At 36.5% G+C, this 18,279-nt stretch overlaps 1 protein-coding gene and 1 long non-coding RNA gene across 2 annotated transcripts; one reads left to right on the top strand and one right to left on the bottom strand.

The window, feature by feature from the left end:
• Positions 1-552: 552 nt before the first annotated feature.
• On the bottom strand, positions 553-7,432 carry LOC103452587 (ABC transporter F family member 3-like). The gene is given in 18 exon segments (NM_001329024.1): positions 553-675; positions 783-845; positions 992-1,077; positions 1,303-1,390; positions 1,961-2,047; positions 2,257-2,351; positions 3,285-3,367; positions 3,520-3,579; positions 3,688-3,734; positions 3,886-3,948; positions 4,350-4,496; positions 4,595-4,696; positions 4,797-4,925; positions 5,273-5,419; positions 5,545-5,753; positions 5,926-6,115; positions 6,350-6,565; positions 7,232-7,432. Coding segments are annotated over 18 exon segments (2,136 nt in total).
• An 8,836-nt stretch (positions 7,433-16,268) lies between these two features.
• Positions 16,269-17,555, top strand: LOC139191332 (uncharacterized). The gene is made up of 3 exons (XR_011575351.1): positions 16,269-16,359; positions 16,457-16,515; positions 17,398-17,555. It is a non-coding gene; the product is annotated as an uncharacterized lncRNA (long non-coding RNA).
• The last annotated feature ends 724 nt before the right edge of the window (positions 17,556-18,279 follow it).

The raw sequence follows: 18,279 nt of genomic DNA, 5'->3' as shown, positions 1-18,279 counted from the left end.
TATCCTATTGTGAGGCTAAGCCAACATCCTCCCTTTTAGTATAGATAATATCGTTTGTTAAAAATAAAAAAAAATTAAAAAAAAAGATTACGACTTTTGTATTACAATGAATTCAATGGGCTTAAACCTTGTGTGTGATATGCATACGTTCGTTACCCCAATTGGTTAGTGGGCTATCCTGCCCATTTCGTTGTAATTGAGTTCATATCTGCCTAGCCGTAGAAAGTAGCTTTGTCCGATCAAAAAGGCAAACAATGTAATTCAAGAGTTATAGCACATATGAATCTTGTTGCTCATTCCAATAGATACTCTGCTTTGTAGTTCATTCACACTTCATTATAAACCTTAAGCGTATCAATGCAAAATCGTCACAAAACGATTAGTTTTCAATTTATAAAGAAAAGGCCGGTAAGTGCATATCAATCCGATTATATTGCTCAACCATTTGATTGCAGGGGGAAATAGAATACTAATCGCTCCAGATTCCGTGTTCTTCCAGCAGTCTACTGTAGTCATCGGCCATGAGACAGATGAAATGCTCATAACTTTTATCTACGAGGACTGCAGTATCTTCTTGTAGTCCTCAAAACTGCCATGGAATGGTTGTATCCTACCTTCTGATACCACCCACAGCTCGTCCACACTTCCAGAGATCAGATGCTCGTCGTGACTAACCTGTAAGAAAGAAAACACGCTGATGAGTCATACTAGTTCATCAAATAATTCTCGTATATAAGCTCTCGTTGCAAATGGAAAGTATGAAGATATTAGGGATGAAATACCATGAGAATGCCTCCTTGGAAGAGAACAAGACCTTGAATTAGTGCCTCCACAGCATCCAAGTCCTACATGTCAACAACCATTGCAATGTGAACAAACGCGCAACCAGCCAAGGTAGTGTTCTTCAGTTCATTTTATACCAGCAATTTCATAATCCAAAATATTGTTACTTCTTTCAAGCAATACAATAATGAGAAGGATTGTGACTTACCAGATGATTGGAGGGCTCATCAAGCAGTATTATGTGCGGTTTCTTGAAAGTTATCTTGGCAAATGCAACTCTGCTCTTCTGACCACCTAATATACCCCCATTTTAAATATTTAGAGAATAATGTTTGAAGCCATAGAGCAACACTGGAATTGACTCTTTGAGTAAAACTCGCAGCTAGCATTGGCTGCTAAAGTATGCTGGCTAGTCATTCGACTTGCCAAGGCCAATCTTTAAGAGGTTCAAGTAAAATAATAGTTCTAGAAATCAATTGATCTCTTTAAACTATTCACAATAGGGAATTGAGAAAATACCAGACAATGTGTACATAGGCTGAAGTGCAAGATTTCCACTGACACCGAAAGAACCTAAGTGAGATCGGAGCTTTTGTTCAGGCACCCCCTGCAAAAAAGATTCTTCATTCTTCATGTGATCAATTTTAACAAAAAATAGAAAAAGAATGCCAAATCTTACTAACAAGATTGCTTGCCCAAATGAGATTAATCCACTGTGAATGATTGATTCCTAAGAGATCTCACCCCACCCAAAATTAAATCTGTTCCAGTAGTGAAGTTACAAAATTGAATGGAAACTTGTTGCGTAAACAAAAATGGAAATTTGTTTCCATGGTCAAAAAATGGAAACTTGTTTCCATTGTAACAATTTTGGTATCAATTCCATGTCTTTTTCAATAACATAAAATTGGAGAGGGAAAGCGCCAAAATATCCCGTTTAGGTTGCAAATAAAATAGATCAGATCCCCCGACTATATCCTAGATTTTAAAGAAAATTATACATCCGGATATGGAAATGGATTCAGAGGGGTTCAATTGCAGGATCCTATCATGGACACTTGTGTATACATTAGCTCAACAACTCACTAATAAACCCTTAGAAACATGAACAGAAAAATGAAAAGTTTTTCCATATACATAAAAAAAGGGAAGAAAAATGGTACTATCAATAACTCACCGGGAAGCAGCGCATCATATACAATAGGGGATTAGAAGATAAATCTAGTCCGTCAACATGGTGCTGACTGAATACAGCGATCCGAACCTGTGAGCAGTGAAAGAGATGCAATGGTCAAAGAGTAGACACATAATGAAGGTGAGGAACACAATACCAATATTTGCATATATAATAATATCTATAACTTAGATAAATTGGAGGACAGCCTAGTGACATGTTAGTTGAAATCTGAAATAAATACAATCAATTCAAAATTGTTATCCAGTAAAAGTAATCCCGAGAAGCATGCAAGAGACCTTAGCTGAACGAAAAACTGTCCCAGAGATTGGTTGTAGCTCCCCTGCAATTAGTTTGAGTATCGTTGATTTACCAATACCATTTGGCCCGACCACTGCATTAAGTAAAGCAAACAATGTAAGAATTTCGACTTCCCTGTGGAACTTGTTCTTTGGTGTATCCGGCAATAGACTAAACTTAGCAAATAGAGAATAGCTAGAAACACACAAGATTTATACTGGTTCGGCAGAACTTTTGCCTACGTCCAGTTTATGTATCCGGCAATGGACTAAAATTAGCAAATAGAGAATAGCTAAAAACACACAAGCTTTATACTGGTTCAGCAGAAGTTTTGCCTACGTCCAGTTATGATTTTCTACAGCTTCTTTGGAGTGTACATTGCTTTTGTAAACACTAGAACTAATCCCTCACTTCTCTCGGCTGTCTCTTTTTTCTCTCTTGTGTTTTCGCCCCTTGCCACACCCTATTTATAAGTATAGGTTGCAGCTTACACACCTATTTAGTATTTACTGATTAGGACTCCTATTCCATTTGGGATAGGAAGTACTTGCATTCCTACTCCGTTTCTGCTTCAAGAATTCCTAATCTAATTGTACAAGAAAACTTATTCTTTCCTAATCCGTGTAGGACCAAAATATGTGCACCCTTAGCTTTCCTAAATACAATCCCAAACAAAATAAGACTATGACAAATGACGAGCCAAATCCTAACAACCAATATACCAGATAAATTCCAGCTTATTCCCGTCTTTACCCAAGATCCCAGCCTCACAATTCCATTTTTGGCTAAATTGCAGATTAAATGGGCTTCTAGATGCAGTATTTCATTAGTGATCATACAGAAAAGAAGAATCTATATTTCCCAAGAAAATGAGGCCTCAAAATTGAATTATTGAATGAACAGTCATTTTCCACTAGAAACAAAATAACGAAAAATACTCTCAATTGTAGAACACATAATATGTAAGCCACTCAAGCAAGATATGGATCATTTTCAATGATAGACAAGATTTATTTAGCATCCTTACTTGCGATGCGGCTGTCAAGGTCAATTCCAAAATTTAAATTCCTAAACAAGACGGGTCCCCCAGGATAACCAAATGATGCATCACTGCAAAGACATACCACCAGAAAGATACGATAAGCTCCTGATCTAGGAATGAAAACAGCTTAAAGTGAAAAAAAATATAAGAAATGGATCTGAAGTGACTCGCTGCTGAACCCAAGGAGGGCGACAAAATTGCGCTCCATGAGCTGACAAACCTGAAACTTATTATTGGAGGACCAGGTCTGTCGTCTGGAGTTGGGAACTCAAACTTATAGCTGCACATGAAAAGGCCAGAGGCATTACAAAAAACTAGAAAGAAAAGTAGAAATATTGTTTCTATATGCTCTTATCCCTATAAACCACAAAGACAAATCAGTGCATACTCAGGGTCATTTACAATCTCATCCACATGTCCCAACCGGTCCAAAGCCTAAAACACAGTAAAAGAAGATAGACCAGTTATTTGTAACACATTAAGATCAATACAGCAACCCAGTTTGAACACGAAGAATTTGATAAATAAACAATATAGAGGTAACAGTTTCCAGAAACGTTAGCATGCAAGAAAACAATGAAATCACCTTAATTCTTGACTGAACAAGCGCAGCTCTCTTGGCATTGTAGCGGAACTTATCAATAAACGACTGCAGATCATAGGAAAAAAATTGAATGTCAAACATAAGTTACTATAATTCAGAACACATGTTAAAAAGAGCTGAAAGGAAAACAAAAGAAGAGAGTGATTGAACATCTGAAAGACAATTTCATCCATATGTTTTAAACAGAATGCTGCATGCAGAAAATTCTGGAAAAGAAAAGTACAAGTCACAAAAAGATGTTGACCATGAAGATCACATTAGTAATCACTGGTCGAAATAAACAAAGGATGACTACCCTAAATACCTATTCCAAAGCAATAAGAATTAGGGAACAAAACAAAGTAATATGGGCAACATGTTAATAAAGTTGTCAAACTGCTGTAGATATCACGATAACAAGACAAGGCATAATAGCATCATTTTGTCATTATGGTATGATGAAAGACCTGCATATGTGTTCTTGAACGCTCATTGGCCTCAAAAGCCTTCTGTTGGTTCTTGACTAGTTCTATCCGCGTCCTCTCATATGTATCGTAGTCTCCCTTGTAAGCATTCAATTTTTGCCCATGAAGATGTAGTATATCAGTGACTACCTGAGAAAAACAGAACATAGAATGCGTAATGTGTTAAAGAAACCATACTAATTATGCAGTTGACATGACCAAATGTGAAAATAAACCACAAAACTTACCGTGTTCAAGAATTCTCTAGCATGAGAAACAACTATGCATGTTTTTGGCCACTTCACCAGGTAAGCCTCTAGCCAGAGGACTGCATGAAGATCAAGATGGTTCTGAAAATAGAAAAGAAAATAAACATAGTGGGGAAAAATTAAAAATATGCACCAAATTGACAGAATAATATGAAGAGCCTAAAGGGTATGAACAACAGACCGTGGGTTCATCAAGCAGTAACAAATCAGGCTCTATAAACAGGGCACGAGCAAGAGCTATTCGCATCCGCCATCCTCCTGAAAATGCTTTAGTTGGTTTCAACTGCATCTCCGGAGAGAAACTAAGACCCTGTAAAATTCCTTGTCAATGTGATGGCAATTCAGATAAAATAACAAGAGGACAAGCATTTCTCTATAATGTACCTGAATGGCACCATGCACTACCAGCAGGCAGGATTTTTGTTTCATTTATTACTTAGTAATAGTGGCTTGGTGATTTATACCATTAATAATAAGTTCAGCACACCAGCAAAGAAATTCAACCTAGAATGAGATAGCATTTACAACTTCTTTTTCTTTCTGTCGCTATTTATTCTAGTTTTGGAGAGTTGAAGTCAGCCCTAAGATGTTGAAAATCAGGCTTAAGTCAAGAAGACAACTGTACGCGACTGATGCAGCAATAAATGGAGAACTGACCGCAAGAATGGAAGCTGCCCGTGACTCTGCCGAATCAGCATCAATGAACTCGAGCCTTTTGTATATCTCCTGAAGCCTCTGCCCAATGGCATCTTTATCAACTTCCCCGTTACTCTTTTCTGTTGAGTCCTCAAACTCCAATGCTCTCTTCAGGTTAAAGTAATTTATTAAGCACAGTGAAAGAGCATACCCATAAAAAAAACACAAACAGAAAAGCTAAATTTTTCCACATCAGCAGCTCCCTTCTAATTAAGAACAATTCTGCATCCAACCTGTTGGGTGAGAAGACGAGCTTCTTCTTCCAAAAGCTTTGTTCTTTCAACATCAGTGTTAAGAACACACTGCAAGGCTGTTGTATCATCACCCACCACTTCTTGCTCCACATGCAATATTTGGAAGTTCCTAGGAATGCCGTCAATGGCATGCATAGCCAAGTGCCTAAGAAACGTTGTTTTCCCCGTACCATTTCTTCCAACAAGGCCTGCATAAATTGTGGAAAGATCAATAAAAGTTCACAACTACAGCATTGTTCAACAGCCTTAGATATAAGAAGCTACAAGTACCATAAAATCATTTTGGAAACTCTAACAGATGGCGCTCTCAATTTTGAAACCAAAGAAAGAGGTTCATAAAACATTGAAAAGCAAACTCACCATAATGCCTTCCAAAAGAAAGTGTTACTGAACCATCCACAATTAGATCACGGCCACCCACAGAAACATTGAAGTTTTCCAGACGGATATCCCTGACATTTGGGCCACCAGCACTTTCATGATTTACGGATACAACAGGCATTCCTGCCCTGACTGCTTCCATCTCTGCTAAATGTATTTGATATTGTTGCTGTTCATTGAAAAGGAGAATATATCAAAATTACAAAAAACTAAACCAATTTTTCAAATATTTAAATCCACAGCACGGACAACAACCTAGCTCGGATATTATCTCAATCTAAGCATATCCAAACTCAACATGGACCAGTAATCTTGCTCCTCAATATCACAAAAAAAAAATCTCACATAAACATTAGGATATAATAGTACAACTCACATACTAAATATCCACCAGAAACATTACCTCTCTTTGGCGATCATCCTTCCTCTTTTTCCTCTCTATCTTAGCTCGGTCACGTTCAGTTAACAGAGGGCCATCAATCACCTCAACCTTCTTCTTTGGAGCTACCTTCTCATCCATCCCATCATCCATTCTTACTGGTGCTGATAGGCTCCGCACAGTCGGTTTAGCTTTAACCAACCCATGTTTCCCGAACTTCTCGGATATTATACTGCAAACCTACGTCAACCTCCACAAGCGTCAAGAACAATACAAAACAAAAGATTGCAAAACCACGTTTCCAAGAACCAACATAACTAGCATTGTTAATTTCCACAAGCAAGCCTCACCTCCACAATGCGTAACAATAAATTTTCACTTAAATAAGAACAAAGGGCCTATAATTCCATAAAATAAAATTAAAAAACATTTTTTTACGATCCACAGATTCAAAACAAACGCTATAAAGCTCCGGTACCAAATAATCCAGTACTCTACTCCTACAAAACCAGTTTAAAAAACTTTCCTTCCAAGCATTTTCTGAGCGGTCAAATGGACCATATCAAATTAATCGAAAAAATGCAAACTTTTTGGATATCATACCACAAACCTACATCAAACCTCCAAAAATTTCAAGAACAATACAAAAATCAAGCTTGCAAAACCACATATACCGGAATCACCATAACTAGCATTGTTAATTTCCACAAGCAACCCAATCATAAGTCTTTTCTCTGAGCTAACAACATAAAGCCAACAATTCCCAAAAAATCATTCTTTTATGATCAAACAGATTCAAATAAACGTTTTACAGCTACCAGTGTTTCTTTCTTTTCCACTTTCCAGAAGTTTTTTGAGCAGCCAAACAGACCAAATCAAATTAAAAAAAAAAAAAAAAAAACTCACCGAGCGGCACTCAGCGAAGTCGCTAACACAGCCGGCTCCGACGAGGAGCTCGCCGAGAGCGTCGAAGGCGCCTTCACCGTCGTCGCCGAAATCGAAGTCCTCGTCGGCGAGGACGTTAACGATGTACTCGATTATGGGCTCATCGACGTCCTCGGCCCGCCGGCCCAGCACTTCGTGGACCACTGAGCTAGCCACCGTCATTGCTCCGAACCCGTATTCAAATCCAGAAGAATGAAAATCCGTTCGGTTCCCTGCGCGAAGGTTTTGGGAGACGAAGAAAAAACGATGGAGAAGCTCGGCAAGCCTTTACTATCTTTGCAGAGAGGAGAATGGAGAGTACTTGATACGACGGCGTTGTGGCCGAGAATAGGTATGTAAAAATTGGCGGGTGTCGGCTCGGCCCAATATATTCGGGCAGGAGATGAAGGGCTAACAAATGGGATTTAGATTGGATTGGCCCGTTTGCAACGTTGGGTATTGTTCTTCTCTACTTTCACTAGAATATGTCTACACACTTTGTGTGTGCGTGAATATTTTTTAATTTTGTTTTTTAAATAGGAAAGAGTGAGGGAGAGAGGGAGCGTTGGAGTGGGAGTGAGAAGAGAGGTTTTTATTTTATTTTTAATTTTTTAATATTAGATATATGCTAAAATCACTTGTAACCGGTAGAGGAGGCTTCAATAAAAAACAACAAAATTTGGTTTTGTAAATTACATTATTGCCCATTATTTTTTTTTTTGCAATAAAAGAATAAATAGTATTTTCATCCTCTTTTGGTTGACAAAGAGAATTCTATTACTAGTTAGTTAGATAAAAAACAACAACGTGAACTGCATATAGAAGAAGCATAAAAGTTTTATATGATTTTTAGTTTGCCATCAGTGGTTTTTTGTTTTCTGTTTGAAGTTTTATCCTATGAGGTTTTTTTATTGAGGCCCACTTCTTTCGTAGTTTTTTATTCCCTGTGATACTTTTTGAGCAATGTATTTTTTTTAAGATTCATGGTGGTAATGTTTTACTCTTTAACTCATTGTGTTCTAGTTCAAACATTTCTCCTCCCTTTAATGTAGAATATCATTTGTATATTAAAGCTAATTCTTTTAATGTAGAGCTCGATTATTTTCTTGTATCTAGAATAGTATGAAGAACATCAGTTTTTTGTATAATTTCAGGCAAATTATATTTCACACTTTTCAAGTTTAAGATTCGTTTTAAAACGAGGTCTTAATTTTTTTCATATTGCATATATACTGTTGAAATTGAATCAATTTATTCACTTTGTAAATTTGAAGGTCTAATCCTCCACTGAAGTGCTAGTGAAAAAATCCGTACACTAAAGTGAGAATTTAGTTGCCCTCCTTGACTGTTGGGTTTAAAAATTATAAATTTATATTTGTATGACCCAACATGCTTTGTTGATCCTTCACGTATCATTATTGGCTTCGATTATCAATTAACCACTCTCGTCGGGCCACGTGTCATTAGCTATTAAACATCTTCCCTTAGATTTTTAATAAGTTGTCAACAACTTTCCTTGTGTCACATGTCCTGATCTGATCTTCTAATATCATATGAATTCTCCATAAAAAGCCTTCAAACTACATCATATGTTCACACCAATCATCTACATCCGTTCAAACTCATCAAATCTCATATTTAGACATTTGGTCGTTCTTTCAATGTTTCACAAAACAGAGGTTGTCAATGATCTACGAGCGAGAAAATGAAGAATGAGGCATAAGGGTTTCAAAACCAGTAAGAAAAAGTAAAAAATGAGCAGTGCATGCAAATGAGCAATGAGATATCCTGCATCAAAGTGAGGTATGTGATTTTTCAAAATTTCATCTGAACACATAACTTTGTTTTTTATAACATTCATACAAGAAAGAGCAAGTCAATTTTCAAGTACTAATTACTTATTATAATGTGAGAATGATATTTTCAAGTATTAAATTACTGATTATAATGTAAGAACAAAATTTTCTTTATTTTGTGCATTCGTAAACACCAATTGAAATTAGAATAATTCCAATATTCATGTTTTTACTAACACATATGAATTTAGGAACTAAATTTCTAATAAATATTTATTCCAAGTAAACATTTTTTTATGTTTTATTTGAATTTATTATTATTAGGGAGAGTGGAAGATTGGAAACTATTACAATAATTTCGGACATGGGGCGTTTTGGACCCAAGACGCTGAGTAGAAGAAACCCATAACCTATCTACTAGAATATTAAATTGCACGTATCATAAGAACAACTAATAAGCTATGGCCTCGAACACTCACCCACAAAAACCTTAGACAACTCATGTAGTGTTCCCATTATTGTAAGTAAGGTACACATAATCAAATAATAAACACGCAACATAACATGATAGTTCCATATACTTTGTGGTTACAACATGTACATTTGCATTGGTTGATCTTGATAAAGAAGAAAATTGGAAGTCGTTCATGGAGCAATTGTCCTATATGTTGACACCGCAAGAACGGACAATTACTTTTGTTTCAGATAGGAATAAGGGGTTGCTTGAGTCTATGGCTACAGTTTTTCCGCATAGTCATCATGCTTTTTGTTTGGAACATTTGAAAAGAAATGTCTTCGGTAAATATCCTACTGGTTGTGGCAAAATTTTCAAGGACTATATTGTGCATTTGTTTTGCAAGTGTGCTTATGCACCTACCTCAGAAGCTTTTGATATGCACCTAAGGGTTTTAAGGGATGAAGGTGGATTTGTAATGAGAACTTTCTTGGATAGTCTTCCAAAAGAAAATTGGTCCAATGCTTTTTTTGAAGGTGCCAGGTATGTGCATTTTTCAGTTTTTATTTTCTCTTTCATCTTTGGTTATGGAATGAGGTTCATACATTAATCACCATTCCCTTATATAGGTACGGAGAAATGTGGTCTAATGTTGCGGAATCTTTTAATTCTTGGATATTTGAAGAACGACCTATGCTCATTTATCAATTGGTTGATGGTATTAGAGTGAAGATGATGGAAAGGAACTCTGAACGGTTCTGAGCAACACATAATTGGAATACATTTCTATGCCCTAAGATGGAAGAGCATCTTAATCAAGTTTTGGAAGTTGGTAGGCATTAGGAAATTAGCAAGTCAAGTCTATCTGTTTTTGACATACACAGTAACATTTCAATGATGGTGGATTTGCAAAGGCGTTTTTGTTCATGTTATCAATGTCAAATCAAAGGGTTTCCGTGTGAGCATGCAGTGGCTGCGATTATCTAGGATGACGGAAATCCTTATGACTATGTTGAAGATTTCTTCACCGATGAATACTGCAAGTCTTCATATTCCGAACATTGATAGGCATGATATTAACGGACATGAAGAAATTGTTGTGGATTCATCATTAACCAAAAAACAATATGGGAGGCCCAAGCTTAAGAGGATGAAATCAATTGGTGAATAATCAAGGCCGATAAAATGTGGGAAGTGTCATTGAATCGGGCAGCATAATTCCTGCACATGTTAAGCCCAAATTTGAGATCTTGTCTTTTCAATTTATCTTGGCAATAGAACTATGTTTGTTTCAACGATTTTAGTTTTGTTACTCTCGGAACTATGTTTCCATTTGATTATTAATAAAGAGTTTAGAATAAAGATTTACTTTTAAATGAAATGGTGTCTCATTTTAGTTTTTCCAAACTTATTCAACTGCACCTACACAAGCGTTGATACCAAATCGTACGCATGAAAATATTAGTTTTCCTTTCTGTAATTTCTTGGCAACCCATTGTTGTAAAAGTCATTATCAAGCTCAGAGATATGAGCAAACATAAGTTCTCCAATTGCAACAATGGTTAATTTGGTGTCATCCATGACAACACCAATCCATGTTGCCCTTGAAAGTTTAGGTACAGTCATATAGGTTCAGTGTATATGGCTCACGAATGATTAAATTGTGTGAATTTCAATGGTCAATGTTGATTAATTTTGGAATGTCAATAATGAGTACAATATGTTTTTTATTACAATGGTTATGAATTTTCTTTACGAAACAGCAAATGGCAAATCTATTTAATTGTGCTCACAATTTGGCTGATTGTAATGATTAATGAAATCCCTTGTTTTCTGCAAATTACAATGGTTAATTTGTCTCATAATGCCATGATTATTAGAGATCTGTCATTTCCATTGTATCATTGTAATCAATGGTTAAGAACTCCCTCGATTTCAGCTAATTAAAACGATTTTCTTTTTCATTTTATTTTTTAAATAATAAACAAATGAAATTTTGCTTAATTTTATATCCAAAGTGAAAACGAAAAAAAAAAAGCAAACTATGAAAAATAAGAAGGTACAATAACATATGAATCATGCAGTTGCAAAATTTCTAAAATAGCAAACTATGAAAAATATGAAGCACACGACATCAAGTTTGATACCTGATTCATTGTTTTTTACGTCATGCAGCAGCAAAAGAAGTGGGTTCGACAGCCTTCGTGTCACACAACATAATACTAAGTGATCAAAAGTTCAAAACATTAAGCACCATGTAGGTACAAACCAAAATTAACTCAAACTAATTGATCAAATCATGAACTCAAAAATTTAATTCATACCAGATATGGAATCGTTAATCATTACACTCGTGAATGTTAATTCATAATTAAAAAAAAAAGTTACGATAATACTTGTTCCAACAAAGATGTTCAACACTAACATACTATGACCATTGATGAAATGTAACTAGAACTCCAACTACTTCATTCATCTCCCTCTCCGTGCATTTAGCATCATGCTTATGATCTTTGCCCTCATCTTTGTAAGTTCACCCTTCTCAAAAATGCCTTTTAGTGGTCTTCCTCTGCTAAATGTTGTATGTAGTACATAATAGCCACATCACAATCAACCTTGAGAGTCATCAAATGAATATCAAACACTAGTACATGTACACTGTAAAACAATTTGAATGGGAGGAGAATTTAGAACACGTACGATGATTCACCATGTTGTGGACAAACTGGGCTCAAGGAAAGGGGATACTCTGTACTTGTATGGCTCAGAAAATTATATGTTTCCTTTTCCCCCTTTTTCAATGGCTCCCTCACTATTATGGTTTTCCCTCTCCTTTTAACCATTTTTTCTACCACTTCTGTTGTAAAAGCCAACCTTTCATTTGCTTGATTCCGCTTCAAAAATTTAGTCACGGTTTTATGTTGTAACCCAAGTACCGATGTTAGTGATTTGGTATCAACATATCCAGTTGTTGGATTTCACCACGTATCATGTATTCCTACAATCAATAATGAGTAAGCTATATTAATGAGATTCATAAAAAAAATATATGAAAGACAAAAACAGAAGATACCAATTTTATGCAAATTCAAACTAATGAATCTGACCTAATTGAGTAAACCTAAATAGCCACTGGAACGACCAAACTTAAAGTAGAAAATTAAGGAAATATGCATTGTATCCTTGGTACTGACTACTAAAACCATGTCAGTTTTTACTTTCAACCATTAATAAATATGACTCATACTCTTACCCAACAATGTGTGGGCATAAACAACGATTTCATTTTCCTTGTTAGATCTAGTGACTAGCGGATTGAAAGTATCCCAAAAAATGCATTGATATTCTGGGTACATTTGTCATATTGAAAATCAATTCAACTAGTTATAAATGCCAACAAGTAATACGTTACTTTTGAAGGTACTAACTCCTTTTTATATATATAAACTTACACAGGTGCACGGTGCTAATTCTTTTAGCAAGAACTCAACATATTGTTTGAATACAGCAGCCATATCACCCTCCCACAACAGTTCACTTTGGTTGAACCATATGAACAAACATGAAAATATTTTTTGACATAATATATTCCATCAAATATAAAGTGCATGCAACATGGCATTAAAACAATTAACATAAGTGCTTCTAAGATATTTGTCAAGTTTCTCCATGTCTTTTCTATCTAGGCATTTTCCAACATTATTACTCAATATGTCAAGTGAGGGGTTTAGTGTAGCCATTGGTTTTTCCTTTTGCGGTCCTCAACCATGGTTTGAATATTTTCATTATAGTCCGTACCATCTATTTTGTTGTTGTAGTATTCAACAGATTCATGCTTCCTCTTTTTAATTAAATTGGCTTGGTTATAACCAACACCTCTATCTTCAATAATGAAACCAATGTTTTTTTTTATCACAAGTGAACACCCATCACAGTTCCTGTTGAGCAAAAATTGTACATAATATGTAAACAAATAATTCACTAGACACAATTTCACCCTCGTTCATTTTTTCAAAGAGGGTTTTATTAGTTTGAATTCGACCCATTCTAGGCTACGTGCCTATTAATTACAACCTTTCTTTTGGGAAAGGAATACCCTTTGATTCTAATATGAATAAATCGTAACTTGAGGATTTGGATATTTATTTTATTTTGTGACTGCATCTAGGTGGAGCCCTAGATTGCCTACGTACCCTCATTGAGGGATCAAGTCACTCGTAGTTCCTTGTATGCTTGATACTTGTTTGGATTTGATGCCTTGTGCAGTTTTAGCTCATGTGGGTGAGGACTTTGCGCCATTGGAGTGTTTAATGCCTTGTGCAGTTTAGGCTCTTGTAGGCGTGGAATTTAAGCCATTGGAGCTTTTGATGCCTTATGTAGTTTTAGCTCATGCTCGTGAGGAGCAAAATGTAGCTTCGTGCCATTTAAGTCTTGTTACGACTTTGTGCCTTCTGATACTTGATACAACTTTATGCCATTTGAGATTTGATACGGCTTCGTGCCCTTTTGAAACTTGTTGTGGCTTTATGCCAGTTAAATTTGGAGAACGACTTTGTGCCATTTGAGTGCCTAAGTGAAATTAATTCACTAATATTTTGACTTTGGCTCCGTGTAGTATCTTTGGCTTGGTATCATTTCTTGCTCCATGTTTAATTTTAACTTGATGGAAGCCATCGGATTTTGTAGGATTTTAATCCTAGTTGAAATATGATTCTAAAAGCATGAAAGTTGGAGCCTTTTCCATTGTGAAAGACTCGTTTGACTTGGTCTTTTCTTTTGAGTTTTTAAAACTACCCAGTGGATGTAGTAGAATAATCCATTTTTCCCTCTTTCTTCTTCTCGGTTTTGGTACTTTGTCACTTCGTTTCCATGCTTGCTCTCTTTCTTTTTGTTATTGACTTTTGTCTCTTGCACAACAGATTGCAGACTCAACGAGTCTTTGTTTTCATATTGTTTAATGAAAACATAAAAGCAAGTGGCAGAGTAGCACAACAACTTTGTAAAAAAAAATCTTTGAGATGGCTTTTCCGTTTTTTGACTTTACGTGAGTGTCCTTCACCAAGCTTTATTTTCTCCTTTTTTTTTTGAATGTAAGCTTTTCAAGTTCAAAATAGGGTTTTGCCTCTTCTTCTTTTTTTTGCCAGCAACCTCTATTTCTTCTTAACTTTAAGACGACAGCTGCGACGGGGTTTGTTTTTTTTTTCTTTGCTGAAAGCATCCTTCTTTTTAGTGTGACTTCCTTCTCCAATTTTGTGTCAAATTCTTTGAGTCATATTCCTCTTCACTCGAGGTTTCCAATGAGCTCCTAAAACGGAGTAGCAGTAAAGGCCAAATTCTTCGAAATGAGCTCCTAAAACGGAGCAGCAGCAACCATTAAATTTTTTTGGATTAAGCTCTTAAAACGGAGCAGCAGCAACCACTAAATTCTTTGAACTGAGCTCCTAAAACGGAGCAGCAACAACCACCAAATTCTTTGAACTGAGTTCCGTTTCGTTGAACTGAGCTCCTAAAATGGAGCACCAGCAACAATTTCAACTTCGGACTGAGCTCCTAAAACGGAGCAGCAACAACCACCAAATTATTTGGACTGAGCTCCTAAAACGGAGTAGCAGCAACCGCTAAATTCTTTGAACTAAGCTCCTAAAACGGAGCAGCAGCAACCATTTCAACTTCGGCAGCCAATGCGGTTGTTGTTCTCACGGCGGAAGACTTCATTCATGGCCACCTTCTTTTACGCCGTCGACAAGAAAATGAAGCATGCTGTGACGCTAGGCTTAAGGACAACGTGGCTGCTGTGGCTGTTGATGTTGTGTGAAGTGATGGTGTTCGGCGGCGTCACAGCGGCAAGTTGGGCAAAAAGGGATGAGGACTGCGGCATGGCTGCTACGTCATTTTGGTCTTCCGTTTAACGTCAGCAATTGTGGTGCAAATGTATTCATTGGTGTTTGTCGAAGTGTTAGTGATTGACGACTTGAATCTGCGGTGTAGAAGTCGATGGTTGTTCAGACGGACTTGCGTCGGTGGTTACTTTTGGAATTTTCATAGCTCATCTTTTTCCTTGCATTGGGGAATGAACAAAGTTGAAGAAGCAAAGTGCTTCTTTTCCTCCTACAGAGCAGAAGAAAGAACCAACCCAGAAAGAGATTAAAAAGAATGAAATGGCTATACCTTTGAATGCTTTGTAGTTTTTCCTGCTCCTATGTATCCTCTTCTCTGTTTGCCTTTTCTCGTTGAATTTCCGCAACAGTTCACCTCTTTGATTTCTCTCCTAATTTCTGCAGAGTCACTTCTCTCTTCTTCTTTTTTGTTTCGTTCCTAGCAGTTGATGCCTATTTATAGGCATCCTAGGAGGGCTCTAGAGCTTTTACGTGGGGGAGATGGTGGCCATGTCTTTCGCCACTTTCTCTTAACTTCTCCCACTAACTGTGCAATCTCCCACATTTTGCAGAAAAAATAGGAAGTCCTTGTTCCACGTTACTTCTCTCTGACCGAAAGTGAAGTCATCTCGTCTTAGCGTGGCAATTTGTTTGAAAAAAGAATTTAATTTGATGGGGGACATTATATGCATGCATTGTACGACTTGGATTTCCAAGTCCAAACTCTTCACGTGGGCAACATTCATATTTTCTTTTGAGAAGTTTGTTTGTTGCGAACTTCTCTTTATTTTATTTTATTATTTTTTATTTAGGGGTTTATCTCATGCTAGGTGGCTAACAGAGAAAAGAATTCTAATTCCCCCATTTTAGTGGTTTTAGATAAGTTCCAAACCCTTTTTGAATTCTTTTGATCAGTTATTCTGCACGAGCTTCTCCCGTACCATGCTTTACTGTTTGTTATTTTTTGGAGAGAAGAACATAACGGTCAGTAAGGCTTCATACTTTTTCGTTTTGCTTGGATTTGAATGAACATTCCGCAACTTCATTTGATATATTTTGTTTTATTCTTGATTTGTTGCAGGTGTCTTTTGGTGGAGACTCTTTGCTTTGGAAGCTTGCCTGATATCTTCATACAAAATGGTGGGATTTTTTATCCCTTTAGTTTTGATGTGCAACTTTATGCATCTTTATTATTATTTTTATTATTATTATTATTATTATTATTATTATTTTGTTCCACATATGCATCCAAATTCATGCAAAAGACTAGTGATTAGTCCTTTCTTGGGCTCGTACCATGGATTCATGACAAACCAAATCCTTCCAAGATGGGAGACCCGTATACTATTCAGTGGATAGTTGTACCATTATTCGAGCATGGCTGTTGCTTTTAACTTTTGGTCAAGTACAGCTGCTGTGCAGCACCTATGAACACATATAGCTTTTGATAGACTTGGCTTCTTCGTATTCAGGCATGCATGACAATTATTATTTTTTCAATGATATTTGGACTTGGCCTCTTCGTAATCCAGCATGCATGACGATTATTGTTTTTCAATGCATCAGACTCCCCCCTCCCCCCCCCCATTTTTTTTTTTTGCTCAAAAGTTCCCTTTTGAACGGTTCGTTGGTATCCTTTTGACCAAAGGTTCACATTCAAAATCTTCGAAGACCACCTTTTGTTGTTTATTTTTAGTCCTCTTACCATGGATCGTTGAGGTGGCATTCCAATTTCAGGATCACCATTACGTAATCCCGCAATTTCCTTTCTTAATGTGTGGTTCTCAGCTTCAAGTACATTTGAACTTTCAGCAATGTTGACTGATTTGGACAGTAAATCAATAGTTACTTCAGCAACCTCACACCTGATATTCAATTGGGACAACTCGATTTTTAGTTTTTCATTCTCCCTTTGGAAATTCTCCATGTTGTTGACCATTATCAAGGGCTAAGCTTTTTCATTTGCATTGTTGTCAAAACTTGGACCTATCTTGCTTGACATAGAACTTCTCATGCTACTAGGTGCTTTGTTCTCAGAAGTATGATTTGGTGTGACTTCAACACTGACTCTTTCGTTCCCATTACTGCCCCCATTGAAACCCATTCGCTGGTGAAACTATTTCTTATCTTCTGGTACGTGGTTGGTGTGATGTCAGCTGCTGATTTTGTTGTGGGATGCCTGGAACTAAGTACCAAATTGTTCGAGGTGTGAAGTTACTGTGTTGTTACTTGGTTCGATGTCTTTGGTATTGCATTTACATCTTCACTTGATTCTTCATATGACTGCAATACAAGTTCAAAATAATATATGAACTATTGCTCATTTGTAAATTAATGATGTTGAATTATGACCCAATGATTTGACAAATTGAAAACAAGTGTTTAGCCATCGTACCTCCGTTGTTCGTAGGTCAACCTCATCCAAGAACTCATGTAGTGCTACCAAATTCCAACGAACGAAACTTGGGGGTCATGTTTTCCCTTCCATGAATTGGGCTAATGATGTGGGTCTTCTCACATAACCAATACTTGTACAAACAAAATATAATTAAATCAATCAATCAATCAATCAACCAATCAAAGTAACTAATATATTGAAATGTTGGTGAAAAGAACTTACAGGTAGAGCTACAACATAACCAGTTAGATGGTTGCTTCATTTTGTTTACATCTTCACAGTAACTCACAAGTTTCCAAGATATTATGATGTTTGTGTTGCAAAATAGGAGAGCCACGCAAAAGTAGATACATACGAGACGAACAAAGTCTTTGGGATTATATTTGGAGCTACCTTTGCAAGCTTCAATCATCCTACTTTTCACAGCAGTCTTGGTCAACCTTTCAAGGTTGCCAAAATTTCTTTTCATGAATTTCATCCTAGGTCCTGACAATCGTGTCCCATGC

This window comes from Malus domestica, chromosome 14, assembly GCF_042453785.1.
Source record: "Malus domestica chromosome 14, GDT2T_hap1".
Lineage (NCBI taxonomy): Eukaryota > Viridiplantae > Streptophyta > Magnoliopsida > Rosales > Rosaceae > Malus > Malus domestica.
Note: the sequence above shows the minus strand (reverse complement) of the source record. Positions and strands in the feature narration are given on the sequence as shown.